Source organism: Cebus imitator, unplaced genomic scaffold, assembly GCF_001604975.1.
Source record: "Cebus imitator isolate Cc_AM_T3 unplaced genomic scaffold, Cebus_imitator-1.0 Scaffold250, whole genome shotgun sequence".
NCBI lineage: Eukaryota > Metazoa > Chordata > Mammalia > Primates > Cebidae > Cebus > Cebus imitator.
The window spans coordinates 1663216-1679411 of NW_016107565.1; the positions used below are offsets into that span (position 1 = coordinate 1663216).

Here is a 16196-nt window from a genome sequence, read left to right on the forward strand (position 1 = left end):
CCACACTGTTTACAGTCAAAGGGTTTTTCTCCGGTGTGAATCATTTCACGTATTTGAAGGGAGCTGTGCCACCCAAAGGCTGTCTACCACACCTTTTACATTCATACGGCTTTTCTACACTATGAGTGTTTTCATGTCTTCGAAAACAACTGGGATTATTGAAGGTTTCACCACATTTATTACATCCATAAGGTCTCTCTCCAGTGTGAGCTTGTTCATGTGCTTGAAGGGATGAGGGACATTTGAAGAATTTGTCACATTTTTGACATCCGTAGAGTTTTCCTCCACTATGAGCTTTTTCATGTCTGCGAAGGGAACTGGAACAACTGAGTTTCTTCCCGCATTCCTGACACTGGTGGGGTTTCTCCAGCGCGTGAGCTCTGATTTCATGCGTCCGAACGTAAGTTGCAGGATTGTTTACATTAGTAAGGTTTTTCTCCGATGAGAGTTCTAACATGAATTTGAAATAAACTGGGATAATTGAAAGGTTTTCCACAGTATTTACATTCGTAGCGTTTTTCTCCAGTGTGCATTTTCCCATGTTTTCGAAAGAAACTGGAAACAGTGAAGGCTCTCACGATTTCCCTACATTTATAGCGCCTCTTTCCAGTGTGAGCTCGTTGATGGATTTGAAATAAATTGGGAGAATGAAAGGCTTTCCCGCACACCCTGCATTCATAAGGTCTCTTTGGAGTTGGTGTTACTGTGCACCGTGGACCACTCCTGGGAGAAATGGAGGCTTTCCCACGTTGTTTCTGTTTACTGGGCTTCTCTCCCCATTCCCCACCACACTCACATCGTTTCTGTCTGGCGTGAGGTCTCATGTGCCTGTACAGAAATGAATGACAGAGGAAGACTTTCTCACACACGCTGCATTTGCATGGTTTCACTGCATTATGACTTTTCTTGTTCAGGTGACAATCTGGAATCTGGCTGAAGGTTCCTCTGTGGTCACTCCCTTCTTTACGTCCAGAGAATCTCTCCACCAGACTTTCGCAGAGGCCAGGTTCCTGAAGGTTTCCAGCATCATATCTCTGTAGAGCTGCTTCCGGGAAGGACTCAGCAAAGCCCACTCCTCCTGGGTGAAGTTCACATCCACATCCTCAAAGGCCACTGAGTCCATTTCCGGCTTCAGGATATCCTGGGTCCTCGCTGGGGCTCCAGCAGCCAGAGTCGGTTCCACACAACAGAAGCTGCGGTACCCAAGAACCTGGGGCCTCTCGGGCCAACTAAAAATCAGATACTTAATTCTTAATAGAATAGCAACATTAACTGGTGATATAAAGTACATTGTTCAATATCGGTGAATCTTTAAGGAAAACATCACTGCCCTAAATAACTATAAAAATACATTTTAATAACAAGCAAAAAGAGATAGGGTTACATAATAAATTGAATTATTTCATTTTCTGTTTAAAAATAGTTATATAAATTTCTCATGATTGCCTCAATCTAGTGTTTGTTTATGAAATTAAATTTATGGTTGCATTAAATGTTGTTATAAGTGAAATTGGATCTAATTTCATTCAATTTTTGTTGTCTTTAAAAAACATTTTTGATGTAATCCAAATCCATCCTAACCAAATTGAAATAATCCTCATTAACTTAAAAAAAATTATTCTCTGAAAGACTGATAGTGATAGTATGCATTCAGGGAGCTGAAGATAGGAAACAGAAAGACACACTTTGAATGATTGATAGTGAAGTGAATACCTCTTACTTAGACTTAGGAGCTGCTGAATATTGAGAAAATTTTAGGAACTATGGGAATAAATAAAAACAAAAATTCTTTTGCAGAGCTGAGAGTAAGAATTGTTAAATGTTCTGATATGTTAAGAAGAGGTAAATGGTTTAAAAAACATGTTTGTTGGTTTTATTGCTATTTTGTTTTGTATTTTACAGGAAATCATATTTCTTACGATTTTATTGACTTAAGTTGTTGAGACAATCTCAAAAAGAAAATGAAAGACGAATAAATTGGTAAATAATATTTTTTGTAGGTTAATTCTAATCATTTTCTCTATTTGATAATATAGAAGAAAACTACAAAATAGTTATGCCACCATCTTAATTGTATTATGTGATTTTTACAAATTTTATTTTCAACAAATTTAAATGACTTATGAGTAGTAGAAAGTAAGTGACATAATTCTATAATAAATCATTTCTTGGAACCAATTTCTACAAAAATATTATCAGAATAAGAAGAATTATTAAAGAATTGGCAACTAGTGTCCTTATGAGATTTGGCTGGAAATCAGAAAGGAATTAGATATTTTCAAGAATCTAGTATATGTAGATACTTTAGAAGTGATATTCTGTTTCTCAAAACAATCTTTAGAGAAAAAGAAAGCACCAAGACATTATAAGGCCATTGATCAAGGAAGTGGTAGACATACTTATGTCCGATTTCAAAGTGATTATTTTATGCTGCTACCCTAATGGATAAAACTCACTTATTTTTTAACTTAAAATATCTTGTTCATCCCTTTGTTACTGAGTTACCGCTAACCATGTGATAGCTGTGTAAGATGTGGATTATCAAAAGAGCCAATTTTTTTGACAAAGCACATGGAGCATAGACAGCCCTGAACCAAAATCTCATACTCTTAAAAGTTTTTTAGAAAATAATAAATGGAAGAAGATATTTAAGGACTTTTTTCCTTCAAATAGCTCCAATTCAATAATCTTATAGGATTTTGGGTGGAAGTAAAGGAAGGGAAAGTAGAAGGCTCAAACCCCCAAAGGAGCATTTATTTCAGTTTACAACATTTAGAGGAATTTAGGACTTAATTTCTTTTATTTATATAAGGTAGATTCAAAAGAAATACATTGATATGAATGTGCTCCGTTTACTTTAAAACACTGACAATGCCATTAATAAATTCTTAAAGCATTCCAGTTACTGATTATTCCAGTGTTTGTGCCAATTAACAAAGAATAATTTTTTAATGATTGATATTAGGGAAGTGGAAGGAGCCATGAGATGTATAATTTATTTGAGTGGGTAATTTCAGGATTAAGAAAGGAGACATAGTTGACAAGTCCTGCTTGGTGATATTCATGGGGAGAAGCCACAATCTTTAATTGTAAGAAACATTTCTCACCCCAGGCCTATTCTGATCTACCTACAAGACAGATTATTGTTCCTGTGCACAAACCCTATATTGAAAATCACTTTTCAATTAGACTTTCTTGCTTCTAGCCTATTTTAAAAGATTTGTGCCTTAATCAATAGATAAGAGAATAAGAAGTGACAGAGTAAAACGTGCTAAGTAGCTATATTTATAGAAATTAAATTAAGTTTTTGTCTATTTAACTAGTGTTACATTTTATTAAAATGGCTGGAAAGATTTCACCAGAAAGGTAGGTTTGAAATGGTCTAATTTCAAATACAGGCTGTACAGTATATGTGAATTCATTCTGGAGAATTCTAAAGGTAAACAAGATAGGCACACAGCAATGAGGCCTATATTGACCTGTTGGAAGGGTAGAAGATGCATGCTAAGAATTTTGGACAGAGAAAATAGGGCCTTCAAACAAAAGTCCAAAATCAAATGTCAAAATATGGATGCTTTCTGAATTACAGACATTGTTCTGTAATCAAACTGTCAACTGGGCCACTAGCAGTAGCCTACTTTGGGCTGAAAGATACGAGGTATTTATCTGTTTATTTAATGATGATTAATGACTCTAATTAGCAAATCAGCAGATGCTTTTCAACATAATATTGCACTTTGTGCTCCTAAAGCTTAATTTTCTGGTCATATTATTTTAGGCTTATATAGTATTTTGAAAACGAATAGGGGAATAAAAGAAAATGTTATTTTAAAATAGCATTCCAGTTTCAACTAGCTAGAAGGTGGAGAAGGGGTGATGTCTTCATAAGAAAACACTGCTGTTTGATTAAAAAAAAGAATTAATTAGCATGTTTCAAAAGAAAGGCAATATCCATTCCTACTCCCCAACATCACTCAGAAAAAACAAATAGTTAAATCGCTCTGCATAATAAGGTAACAGGTATTTTGAGATTTACCCTGCTATATACCAGAAGCAGCAGAAGGAATGGGGAAATTAGGATTGAAGATCCTAGATGTAGAAGAGATTAAAGATGAAGAATGATTTGGGATAAGACAGGGGATTGGAGAGATACAAGTAATTATTCCTGTGCTGAGTGTTATCAAGAAAATTTAGCACAGTGTAGGCTTATTCAATCTTAAATGACTAGATTGTGCAATAATCTGCTTTCATTGTCACCTTTATTATGGTTTTCATGAAAAGGAAAAAAATGATACAAATGTATAATGTTGACAGAGTGCAGCAGCCTCACGTCTCTATTAAGTAGGGTGATTCTAGAGACAGAATTTAAACCCAGAAGTGAACAAAAGCACCCACAGGCATTCTTTGAAAGCTGAAGGAGAGAGTAGATTTCCCTTGTATGTGGGATGGGGCTTAAGCCTTTTAACTTGAAGGTTAATGACTGGTGAGAATCATCTGGGTTATAGATACTATGAACTGATACAAATGTAGTAAAATGTGAAAATAACATGTTTTCAACCACCTTTGCACCTCCTGATACAAAATAATGTTTAGTCCAACACAAGAAATACTAAAATTATGTACTTGACATACTATATAAATATATATGAGATTAATTCTGATAGATTGACAAATCCACTTGTTTTTCAAATGTAATATACTAAATTAAAAAAAAAAAACTATGGATGAAATCTTTGTCTTATCATTCCAAATCAATATATATCATGCTTTATCATGTATTTCAAACCAAATATAACTCTGTGTGCTAAAGTAAGGTTGGTTAATTTTAGTTCAACAGTCATGGAAGAAATATATTGGAAGAAGATTTAATAGTTAATAAATAAGATGCTTTTCAAGATTTCTAAAATTTCTATGTAAACATAAGCCTTGTAAACCAATGAATAGAGGACTTAGTTTTAACAAAATATCAACAACAAAAAAACTGCCAAATGAATGTAAATAAAAGCTTTAAAAATGTGTAAATCTTTGTTGTGGGCCGAATTGTGTTTCCCAATATTTCTATGCTGAAATCTTGACCTCTAGTAGTACCTCAGAATGTGATTATATTTGGAGAAAGAGCCTTTAAAAGGTAATTAAATTAAAGTGAGATCATATGGATGGACCCTAATCCAATGTGACTGGTGCCCAGGACATAAACACACACACACACACACACGCACACACACACACACACACAGAAAATCATGTGATGATAAATGGAGAAGACCGTTATCTACAAGGTAAAAAGAGAAACCAGAATAAACTTTCCTGTGGACACCTTGATCTTGAACTTCTAGCCTCCAGAACTGTGAGAAAATTAGTTTCTGTTGTTTTTGTCATACAGTCTGTGACACTTGGTTATGGCAGCCCTAATATAGAAAACTAATGTAGTCCTAGTAAACCATGTAGACTATAATAAGATAGTGTTAAATTTAGCTTAAAACCTCCTGCATACTTTGAATTCCTGCATAAGAAATGGCAACTTAACTAAGAGTATAATTTTATAATAAATAGCTGAGTTTTATCCAATTACAGAAGCCAAGGTTCAGTCAATAACAGGCCACCATCTGATCAGATCATATCTATATAAAGCAAATGTCAAGCTGTAACCAATCAAGCTGTTTCTGTATATCACTTCCTTTTTCTGTCTATAAATACTTTCTGCACACTTGCCATGTGAAGCTCTTCATATATACTGATTTAAGGTGCTACCTGATTCATGAATTGTTCTTTGCTCAAATAAGTGGTTAAATTTAAGTTGTCTAAGGTTTTTCTTTCAACAGTAGAATGAACCCATGTGAAATGGGTTCATCTTTAATGCTTTACATCTTTTCAAAATGGAATCTGTTTTCTTCCATGTAAATGTTAACACTAGTGTGGACAGAAAAATTCAATGGACTTTTGAGTTGGGAAAGAATCAGGTTAAGTGTGTAAAATTCGATCTTCAGTCATTAATAAACATATTCTGCTGTACTTACATGTTTTTCATGTGGCTCTAATGATTAAAGAAGGTTTTGTTCATTTGTTTGTTTTTTAAGAAAGGGGTTGGGTGATGAGAGAAGTCAGTGATATAATTGAGAGATTATATAGATAAATATATTTTGATTTGTAAATTGTGATTTAATAATACACCAGAAGTTTAATTCTTTCAAATTTTAAAATATTCAATATTATAGCCTTTTACAATATAGATTATTTGGTCAATAATACTAATTTTTCTAGGGGAAATAAAAGGTCAGCTGTTCAACCATTACCACATACTACGTGACAGTCATTTTCAGAAGGACTTATAGGTGTAAACACCTACAAGTATGGGTAAATGTCTTAGACGGCACCACGGTGTTGATTTGAATGTGTTTATAGCAACTTTGCCTCTTACAACCTAGCAGAGCTGAATTCACAGGCCCTTCAACATATAGGACAACTAAACTCATTAAGTTAAAGGTCACATGTTCATATCTTAGTAGTATGCATGTACATAAAGCAAAAAGGTCGATCTTGCATATTTTAATAGTACTGATACAGCATTAAACAAATAAAAAATTCACTTGAAAACATGCTGAAAGTTTAAAAGGGGACAAACAGATGGAAGCTTTCACAGCACAACACTTGACTACTACAATAAAATTATATATTGATTTGGTAAATGCAAACAAGAATGCTAACTATTTTTTTAGATAATATTTTCTTTAAAAGTAGAAAAAATATTTGTGAGACCTTTCAAATGTAATTTTGATAGAGTGTCCAGGTTCAGCTTCGATCACCCACTCACAATTCAAAGAGTCTTTGTAGTAACCTGGCCATCCTGGTGAGAGAATCACTCCACTGGGAGCTGAAAAATGGCCACCACATGGGGCTGAAAAATTAAATCAAAGAACAAGTAAGAATAAAACATTCAGAATAAATTGCAGATATTGTTCTTAATGCTAACTTTTTTAAGGCAAATCTCTGCATATCCTTATTAAATAGTTAATACTATAATGATACATCTAGTCAATTATTTCTGTTAAATGATTATTTTTCTAAAAAGGTAATTTACATTTCAAAATATGAAATAGCAACACTTAGCATGACAGGTAATAAACTGCTCATCCTTAAGTCTCTGAATAATACCCCTTACATATATTCTTGTGTCTCCATCGTCATCTTTGTCTTCAAAGCTTGAAAGAAAACCCAAGTTGTTAGTTTTGGTTTCTTTCTCTTTTATTTTCTTACATATGTTACCAAATTTTACTGATTCCCTTCACACACTGTCTAAAGAGTTTGAGCTTCCATTTTCCAGAGTCACTACTATAATTCAGACTTTCAGTGATTCAGCTTTTTACCTTATTTCTTATCTGCTAATTTCTTTCTTGCTTTAGTCCAGCTGTCAGAATAATGTCCTCCAAATTATAGTTTTATCATACCATGTCCTAGACATCTATCTCCTTTCTGAGATTTGCATTTTGATCTCTTTTTTTTAGCATCAAATTTAAATATTCTGTTTATCATTTCAAATATTCTATTCTCTGCTTTTCCCTAAACTCACACAGAATTGAAACCACAACAATAGCACTGTAGTTCCAGTAAGTACTGATTGGGTCATTTAGTGTAAGCACTTCATTTTGGAGCTGAGTAAACCAAATTTTGGAGAGAGCAGCTTGCCAAAGTTCACTAGGCTAAAAAGTCTTAAAATCAATTTCAAGCCAACTTTTGCAAAACAAAGCCTTAGCACTGACCCTCTTCCATTATTTCCTGTATTGGTAAATGAAACCACCATCTGTCCAGTTACATAAACTAGAAAGCTATAAGTATTCAGTTTTCATACTAATATTATTTTTACCATTTACTCCTATATCCAACCTATCCTCAAGTTCGCTCTTGTTTCTCTAGCTCTATGGCATTCTTCTTAAATTACCATAATCTCATCCCTAAAGTATAGATACAACCTCTGAACTGGTTTCTGCATTTACACTATTCTCCATGCTATAGATGCAGTGATTTTTTTTTTTGTTTTCTTTTTAGTTCGGAAAACTTACCATGCCCTTCAGTGAAAACTTTCTGTGTTGCCTGATAAGGCTGTGTAGGTTCTAGCTGTTCTTTATTCTCCAGCCTTAACTTTGAACTCCCCCCCTTCACTCTGCAGCCCAGCTACATTACCCTGCTCCACTTTCAGGAAGTATACACAGGAAAAAAAATAAAGCAAAGAGTATTTGAGATATTAAAAATTATAAGGATAGAAAAAAAGACTAAATGTATACTAGATCAACTTTTTAACATATCATTATTCCTGGTGACTTACTACATTATTTTCTTTACATCTTCCCATTTAAACTCTTACCCATCTGCTTATATTTTTCCTAGATTGTTTCTTTCTGTTTTGGCTTACAGAATTTCTAAAAACAATTGCTGTAGACACTACTTTACTCCTTTTTATTCTTTAAATAACTTGATGGAACACAAATGAAATGGTAAATATTTATAAAATGACCTAAGAATTAAACATTACTGTGAAATTCCCATTTGAGTAAAACATTTTCTATATGAAATTGCTAAAAGTTGTTATTTGTATGACAGAGAACTTTCATAAAAACTAAGTTTTCTTCCTTAGTAGAATTTAATTTTGTTTCCTAAAAAGCTTTTAAAGAAAGACATTTTCATAAGGATTATTTACTCTTCCTAGTTATGATGACTCATAATTAGGTTTCCTGTAGGGTTATGCATTTCAAAAATGAAATTATGTGCATAATAGTCACTTAAATTATCATATTTTACAAGACTGAGCTAAGTATTTTAGTGAAAGTCCTCGAAATATGGAGTATTTCTAACAGAAATCTTTATTATGTCAGCAACTAATATTGTTCCAGAAAAGCATTCATTCATTCAACCTAAACATCATTAGAAGAGGTAATTAGTCATAAAATTAACAATTGAGTAATGTGCCATAAAGGTTTGAAAAATAAAGTACCGAGAAGCATTCTGACTTGCCACTCAGTCCAAAATGTGAGGGAGGCAGAGTTAGGAGAGGGCTTTAAAGTGAAGAAGTAGCCTAAAGATATTATTGCTGTTTATTTTCTAAAACGGCTCTACGGAATAGTGACCCTGCTAGTGATCCTGCTAGTAAATCCCTCACATTTATTTCAGAAAATGTGATAAGTCTCCTACTTAATACTTACCTCCCACACACAATTGAAACCACAATGACTGCATTGTAGTTCCAGTAAGTACTGATTAGGTCATTTAGTGTAAGCACCTCATTTTGAGATGAGTAAACCAAATTTTAGAGAGAGCCAGTCTCCTACTTATGACATTTTTTGAAGTAGCTTCTTTCTCACTTAAAGCTTTGGAATTTCCCAAAATTATTCTTCCAAAAGTATAGGAACAGACTCTCTAGAAAGTCTACACCCAGGAAGAGAGACACATGCTCACATGGGCTGGTCAGCAAAAGCCTCATGATTAAAGGGACTATCAGGCACATGAGGAAAATGTCAGTATGAAGAAGCCATGGTGTAGCATCAGTGGAAGAGCATGGAGTACATAAAATGCAGAAGAAAGGAAAGACTAAATCGAGAGAAACAAAACAAAACAAAAAACAGCTGTAGAAAAAAAAAACTGCCCAGAGTTTTAGAACAACAACCTAAAAATATTAATTACAAATATTTTATTTGTAAAGAAATCTAACTGCAATATGACTAAAATACAACTATAAAAACAAAAAGTTAGTTACCCAAACTTAACAATTTTGCCATATCCATATATTGCCTATAGTTAACTATGTACCTATTGAAATTTAAGAAATTCTTATACTTTTTTTTTTTAACCAAAACTAAGCTTGTGTATCTCCACATGAGACGATATTACACTTTAAAAAGGATTTCTCTAAAAAACAGTAACTACTCCTGGCTGAACAAGGAAAATTTGGAACATACAGAAAGTAAAAAGGGGACCTAGGCCATAAAGAAGCATTTCAAAGTCCATTCATTCATTCATTGATTCATCTTTTATTCATTTGTACTTCAGTTCTTCAACACACCATTGTGTGGCAGGTGTATGCCTGTGTGGCATTTGTACCACTTCTACTAATGAACATTCATGGAATGTTTTCTATGTGTCAGGCACTGTGCTAACAAGTCCCTTATATTATTTTATATAATGCTGAAGATAATCTAGCCAGATAAGTACACTATTATAGATAAGAAAACTGCTATGTAACAATTTAAAATAATTTGCATGTGAGCTATCAAGGATTTAAACAAAGGCTATTTGACTCTAGAAAAATCTTTCCAAATGACATTAAGATAGTCTTTTTCATTTCCTCATAGTGCCCATGGTGCAAAAGACAGAAACATTAACAAAAGGCAAAAATGTCATAAGTTCTATAACAAAGGCCTGTCCACAGTACAAGGGGCCTGGAAAAGGAAGTGAATAAATGTTTCACAGAAGAGACAAACGGAATGAATTCAAGAATGAGTCAGAGGTCACCAATAGAAAAACTGAAGGAAGATATCATAAATGAGAGCAACATCATGTGCAAATGCTTAGAACATTTAGTTAGCATAAAGTAATGCCAATATCTTTTTGGGGGAATAAAGAAGTGATAAGAGGAAATTAGAAAAGGACCTGGTTATAGTATGGAAAGTGAATTATGGCAGTTGAAAAATTGTTGACAAAGGATATATATATATATATATATATACATATATAGACAAAGGATAAGATTTTCATTTAAGTATACCTGGATTTAATGATATCAAGAGATTGTTACAACTATCTAGGAAAGGTGTTATCAGAGTCTGAAATAAGGCTGTAACAAGGAAAGGCAGAATATGCAAGGTATTTAGGAAGGAGAATTAAAAGCATTTATTGACGTGCAACGAGTGAGTCAGAGGGAGTCTAAACTGGTCCTTGGGCCCTTGGCATGTACAATAGGGTAGATGGTGATTCCATTTACCAAAATGGGAAATACAGAGCAGGGAGGAGTTACATGTGGAAAGTTAACGAGATTCAGTGCTAAAATAGAAGGGTCTGTGAAATATCACAAGAAACGAGAAAATAATCTGGAGCTCTTGGCTATCTTAGGAATGATTTTCAACATAGGTTGATGTTCAGGTTTCCACGTAGGTTGAAGGTAAAGGTGAATATTTAGAGGGAAAAATGAAAGATGATTGAATATTCAACCCTTTGAAAAAAGTTTTAATTTAATAAAATTAAGTACATGTTGTCCAACAGTGAGTATATCACTATGTAACCAGGGTAGCTTATCCAACTCCCAGAGGTCAGGGGTTCTTGGCCTTGCTAACCCAGAAGAATGGGGAAAGGGGACCCAGAGGTGCAGTTAGTTTGCTATTCAAATAAATATTGTAGACCCAAAGAGTTTTAGGGAAAAACAATTTATTAGACAGAGAGAGAGAAAGACAGGTCCCTCGCTGTTGTGGGAGAGGATCCAGAGAAGGAATCTGTATAGGTAGGAACAGCCGGAGTTTTAACCCTTGAGTTATTCCCTCCCCATTCATGTTGTCATTCAATCCGAGGAGTTCTTTCAAACTTCCTCTGGAGTGATTGATCTTTGACTCTGATACTGGATTGGCTGTTGGTCCACAACTCTTGAGTTACAGAGCCACCTCGTCCCAGAGTTTTCGACAGGTTTTCTGGGCCAAAGGAGTCTCACCTGGCTTTCTCTGCATAGCCTGCTTGCAGGAAACCCAGACAAGGAACTTTACATTTGAAACCCTCTGGTTCCCAGATGGAGCCCTGGTGCCGGGTAATTCCTGCCTTTGAAACCACGCCCCTTGCGGACCCAGGAAGAGAAGCTTGTATAATACAGTTCCTCAACTACACTGAGAAAAGGGCTGGGATGAATTATTTGTTTGGGTCTTCCTCTCACCTGTGTGAATTGGGATAACTGTAGCAAGTAAAAGTAATAAATTCCTAGGTTTTAGTGGAAAAATAGAATAGTTTATATCTTACTTGTCGGAGACAACCTTTAGTTTAACTAAATTTAGGCAGGCTTCTTCTTGACTCAAGACCGTTCCCTTTCCTACCTCCCTTTCCTAGACCCTTTACTTTAGAAAACTTGTATTTTTTATTTCCTCTGTACTTTTGAAATGTAAATTTTCTCCCAGCCTTTTGCTAGTTTTACAACCCAGGAATGTCTTTTTCAATGACCTGGGAGCCATCCCTTTGAAGAACACTTATCTTCCAGTCTCTGTGGAAGAGTAGGAACCTAACTTCAGTAAGCTCCAATTATCAAGCATAAATGATCTAATCACATGGGCCAACCTACTCCCTAGCATGTTCCAGTGCTTTTCCACTAGCTCACCCAGTACTTAAAAACCCTCCCTCTCTTTCAAAAGCGTTGAGTTCCATCTTTCTTCTCCTTTGTAATAGTTTCAAATAGTCTTGCTTGCCCGTTTAACTCTGATGGAGAAATTATTCTTTGACATACAGATGCTTCTCAACTTACTGAGGAGGGAGACCCAGGCATTTGGAATTCCCTCCCCCTCTGTCATCCATTGTGCATCTCAATAGAAGAGAGAGCAGGCCAGCTGGCGCTTCCTGAATCTCCTTCCTGAAAACAACAAGCTAGGCCCTGGGGAAAGTCTCCAGAAGGCACTATGTAGAAGGCACTATTTTTACTTAAAACAAGATCAAACCAGAAACCTTTTCATATGTGAGTCCTAAAACTCTAAACCGAAACCCTTTCATATGTAATTCCTGAAACTGTAAACAGAAACCTTTTCACATGTGAGTCCTAAAACTGTAAACTGAAACCCTTTCATATGTAATTCCTGAAACTGTGAACTGAAACCCTTTTCATATGTAATTCCTGAAACTGTTAACTGAAACCCTTTCATATGTAATTCCTGAAACTATGAATTTAAGATTCTTCCACGTGTAGCATCTAAAGTATAAGCCTATGTAAAGGCTGAACCTCCCTTTGTTGGGCGAGTTTTGCTATTAGGCACGCATGCCAACAAAGTTCCCAGCTGTAATACAAATTCCTTCCTCCTGTATCCGGTGTCTGAGAGATCCATTTCCCACGGCCTCTCCTGCTACATTTTGATGGAGTTTTGACTTATGATCATAACTTGATCAGAAACATGGAATAGGTAGTGGCAGAGCTGAGACTCAAATTCCTAGTTAATAATTACTTCCACAATAGAATTATTAAATTATTTTTCCAAAAAAAAAGTTTATTTAAGCATTTTATACTCTCTTTACCATAGGTTTAGTGAAGACAGAAATAGATGGAAGGTCAGGGGGTAGAATATTTAGTCCAAAGGTTTTTAGTATAATTTTGAGGCTCTAAACTTTCCATTTTAAGTTCCACTCCAATAGTATTTATTATTCATTTTTTATTAATCAAATACACATTTAGTTTCTGCTACTATGCCTAAGATACAGTGATAGCTACTGAAATTGAAAAACAATTCTATATGACATATCTTCCTTTAAGAGATACACATTTTCTACAACGAAGATTGATACAGTTAACATAAAATATGATAAAGTACATGCTTGAGCTGGGTAAGTGGCCTTGAAATATAGGGCAGGGACAGGTACTATCCCAGCAGCATTAGGAAAGAGTCCTGGGAAGGAGATGCAGCCAAAGAAGAGTTTAGATTAAAAAAAATGAATACAAGCAAGATAGGCTTAACAGAAGGGGCACAGAATAGGCAGAGGCAGGAAGCAAAAAACACTAATCTGTGTGGGCAAAAGTCAAGTGGTTCTTTGTTGCTGCAACTTATTGTTAGTGCAGGCCTAAGAAGGGGCAGTTCATGGGGGCCTTTTAGTTATATGCAGTGATTATTGCTTTCAAAGACTTTCAAACTTTAGTGAGCACCTGCTGAGCTTGTTAAAATGCAGATTTCTGTATTATACTTCTTTTTTAAAATTTTTTTTACTTTATTGCATTTTAGGTTTTGGGGTACAGGTGAAGAACATGCAAGATTGTTGCATAGGCACACACGTGGCAGTGTGATCTGCTGCCTTCCTCCCCATCACCCACATCTAGCACTTCTCCCCATGCTGTCTCTCCCCAACTCCCCTCCCCCCGCTGTCCTTCCCCTATTTCCCCCCAACAGAAGCCAGTGTGTAGTGCTCCCCTCCCTGTGTCCATGTGTTCTCACTGTTCAACACCCGCCTATGAGTGAGAACATGCGGTGTTTGATTTTCTGCTCCTGTGTCAGTTTGCTTCTAACCGTTGTAAGATGGGACCAGAAAATCTGTATGGTTAACAAGACCCTCACGTGATCCCACAGTTCTTTTATTGGTTAAGTATGTGGACCACACAAAAATTTAAGGGATGTAGGTGGTCTGTGGCCCCAAGATCTCTTGGTTAATCTCTCAGTTTTCCGGGATAAGGAAGTTATTTGGATATTTTAGTGAAGTACAAGTTGTTACCTTTAATTCTCCTTTTTGTAGCAATCAAATAAACATAAAGGATATATAAAGTCGACATAGTTGATTTATCTAGTTTTATTTTTCTAAGGCTTGAAGAAAGTCTGTTACAAATAATGTGAGTTGGAGTGCTGGCTCAATTTTGTGTTACTTTAAGAAGAAAGGACACATTCAAAGACCCCATTGTGTGTGATATATATAAAATATATTTAACATATGTATTATATATAATTGCACTTTAGGTTCTGGGGTACATGTGCAGACCATGCAAGATTGTTGCATAGGTACATACATGGCAGTGTGGTTTGCTGCTTCCATCCCCCCATTGTGTTTTAAGACATGGATGAAAGAATCAGAAGTGCTTGAGACTGCATACAGATAAAATTCTCTTGAATAAAAATGCTAAGGAGTGCTGATAGTCCACAGCAGGAGATGCTCTTCCATCTGAGAAGTGGTACTTAGGTGCTCAGAAGGAAGTTGAGGACCATGAGCTGAGCTAGGTTTTGATCACAGGGATTTTGCCATAGGTGAATTAAAGAGGTGAACATTGTAGCATTTGGTCTGATACAGCCCCTTCTGTGGAGTTGTGCCTGATAAAATCCAGATGCCAACTCAGGGACAATCAGACAATGACTGTTCCATTTTGTTCCTTTTTTAAAAAAAGAAAAAAAACTTGCTTTATGGTTATAGGTGTGGTAAGTAATCACCAGCTCTCTCCAATCTCAGCACACTTCATGATGGTTCAAAAAAAAAAAAAATCACAGGGAACAAGTCAGGTATGTATCTAGGGTAAGAAGAGAAATACAGAAAGTTGGTAATTAAGGAGCCAAAATAGAATCATTTCTAGAACCATTTCTATCACTCCCCATACCCAGCTCCACAAAGATTAGAAGCAAAATCCTGCAGATGACTATTAAATTAGATTCTGCTATAGTAGTCCTCCAGGAGACCTGGAATTTAATACCACCTAAATACTTAACTAAAAGATGCATTTATTTTTAGATATAAATGTGTGAATACATATCTGTTTATAAGAACCACAAATCAATTCTGATCTATGTGTCAAATTGTTACTCTAATTACTTCCTCAAAAGAACTCTCTCTAAAAATAATGTAATGTCTGTGAATGAGAATGGCTTCCTTTCCTCTGAGGCTAATTGAGATTCAAGAGAAAAACTCTTATCCTCAAAGGGAAAGTTCATCAAGCATGCAAGTCCAGCCTTGTCTTTGAACAGTTCTCCTGGGACTTTAGTACCATCCTATTCACTCAAAGAATTCTCTTAGATATTTCATTAGGGAGTAGGAAGGAGCATAAGCCGCAGTTACTCAGGGAGTTCTCTGCTAAGGGCAAGGGAGTTCTTGCTTGAGTAAGCATTTTATAGAACATTCTAAAGTTGGTGAAGCAAAAGCAGAAAAGACTCTTTTTTCTAATTACTGCCTTAAAACACATACTGCCAAATCTCTTTCTTTCCTCAAAGAGCATGTTAGCAGAGCCTCTAGGTTTTTTTTTTTTTTTTTTTTTTATAACTTTCAGTATTTAAAAACTTGGTCCAGTTCAATTTAAAACTCTTGTCTTATTCTCTCCATTCATTCACCCAAGATCCTTCTGAGTAGTGGCCTGAGAGACTTGAAGGATAGGGAGGAGCACGCTAAAGCAATACCAGCACTTTCTGCTTTATTCCTCTACCTACTTCAGGACTTGGAGTAGAGGAGCTATTATCACCTCTTTTATGTATTGACCTCTTCCTTTTTCCTTTAGATTCTGTTTCCTGTGGTGA

At 35.4% G+C, this 16196-nt stretch overlaps 1 protein-coding gene across 6 annotated transcripts in view; it reads right to left on the minus strand.

The window, feature by feature from the left end:
• CSMD3 (CUB and Sushi multiple domains 3) overlaps nt 1-16196 on the minus strand; it is a 1251170-nt gene that overhangs the window by 459061 nt on the left and 775913 nt on the right. For all 6 annotated transcript variants that reach the window (XM_017498748.2, XM_017498749.2, XM_037727955.1 and 3 more), the window contains one exon: nt 6757-6895. In XM_017498748.2, the coding sequence (XP_017354237.1) occupies nt 6757-6895 (139 nt within the window). The remainder of the gene's footprint in view (nt 1-6756; nt 6896-16196) is intronic.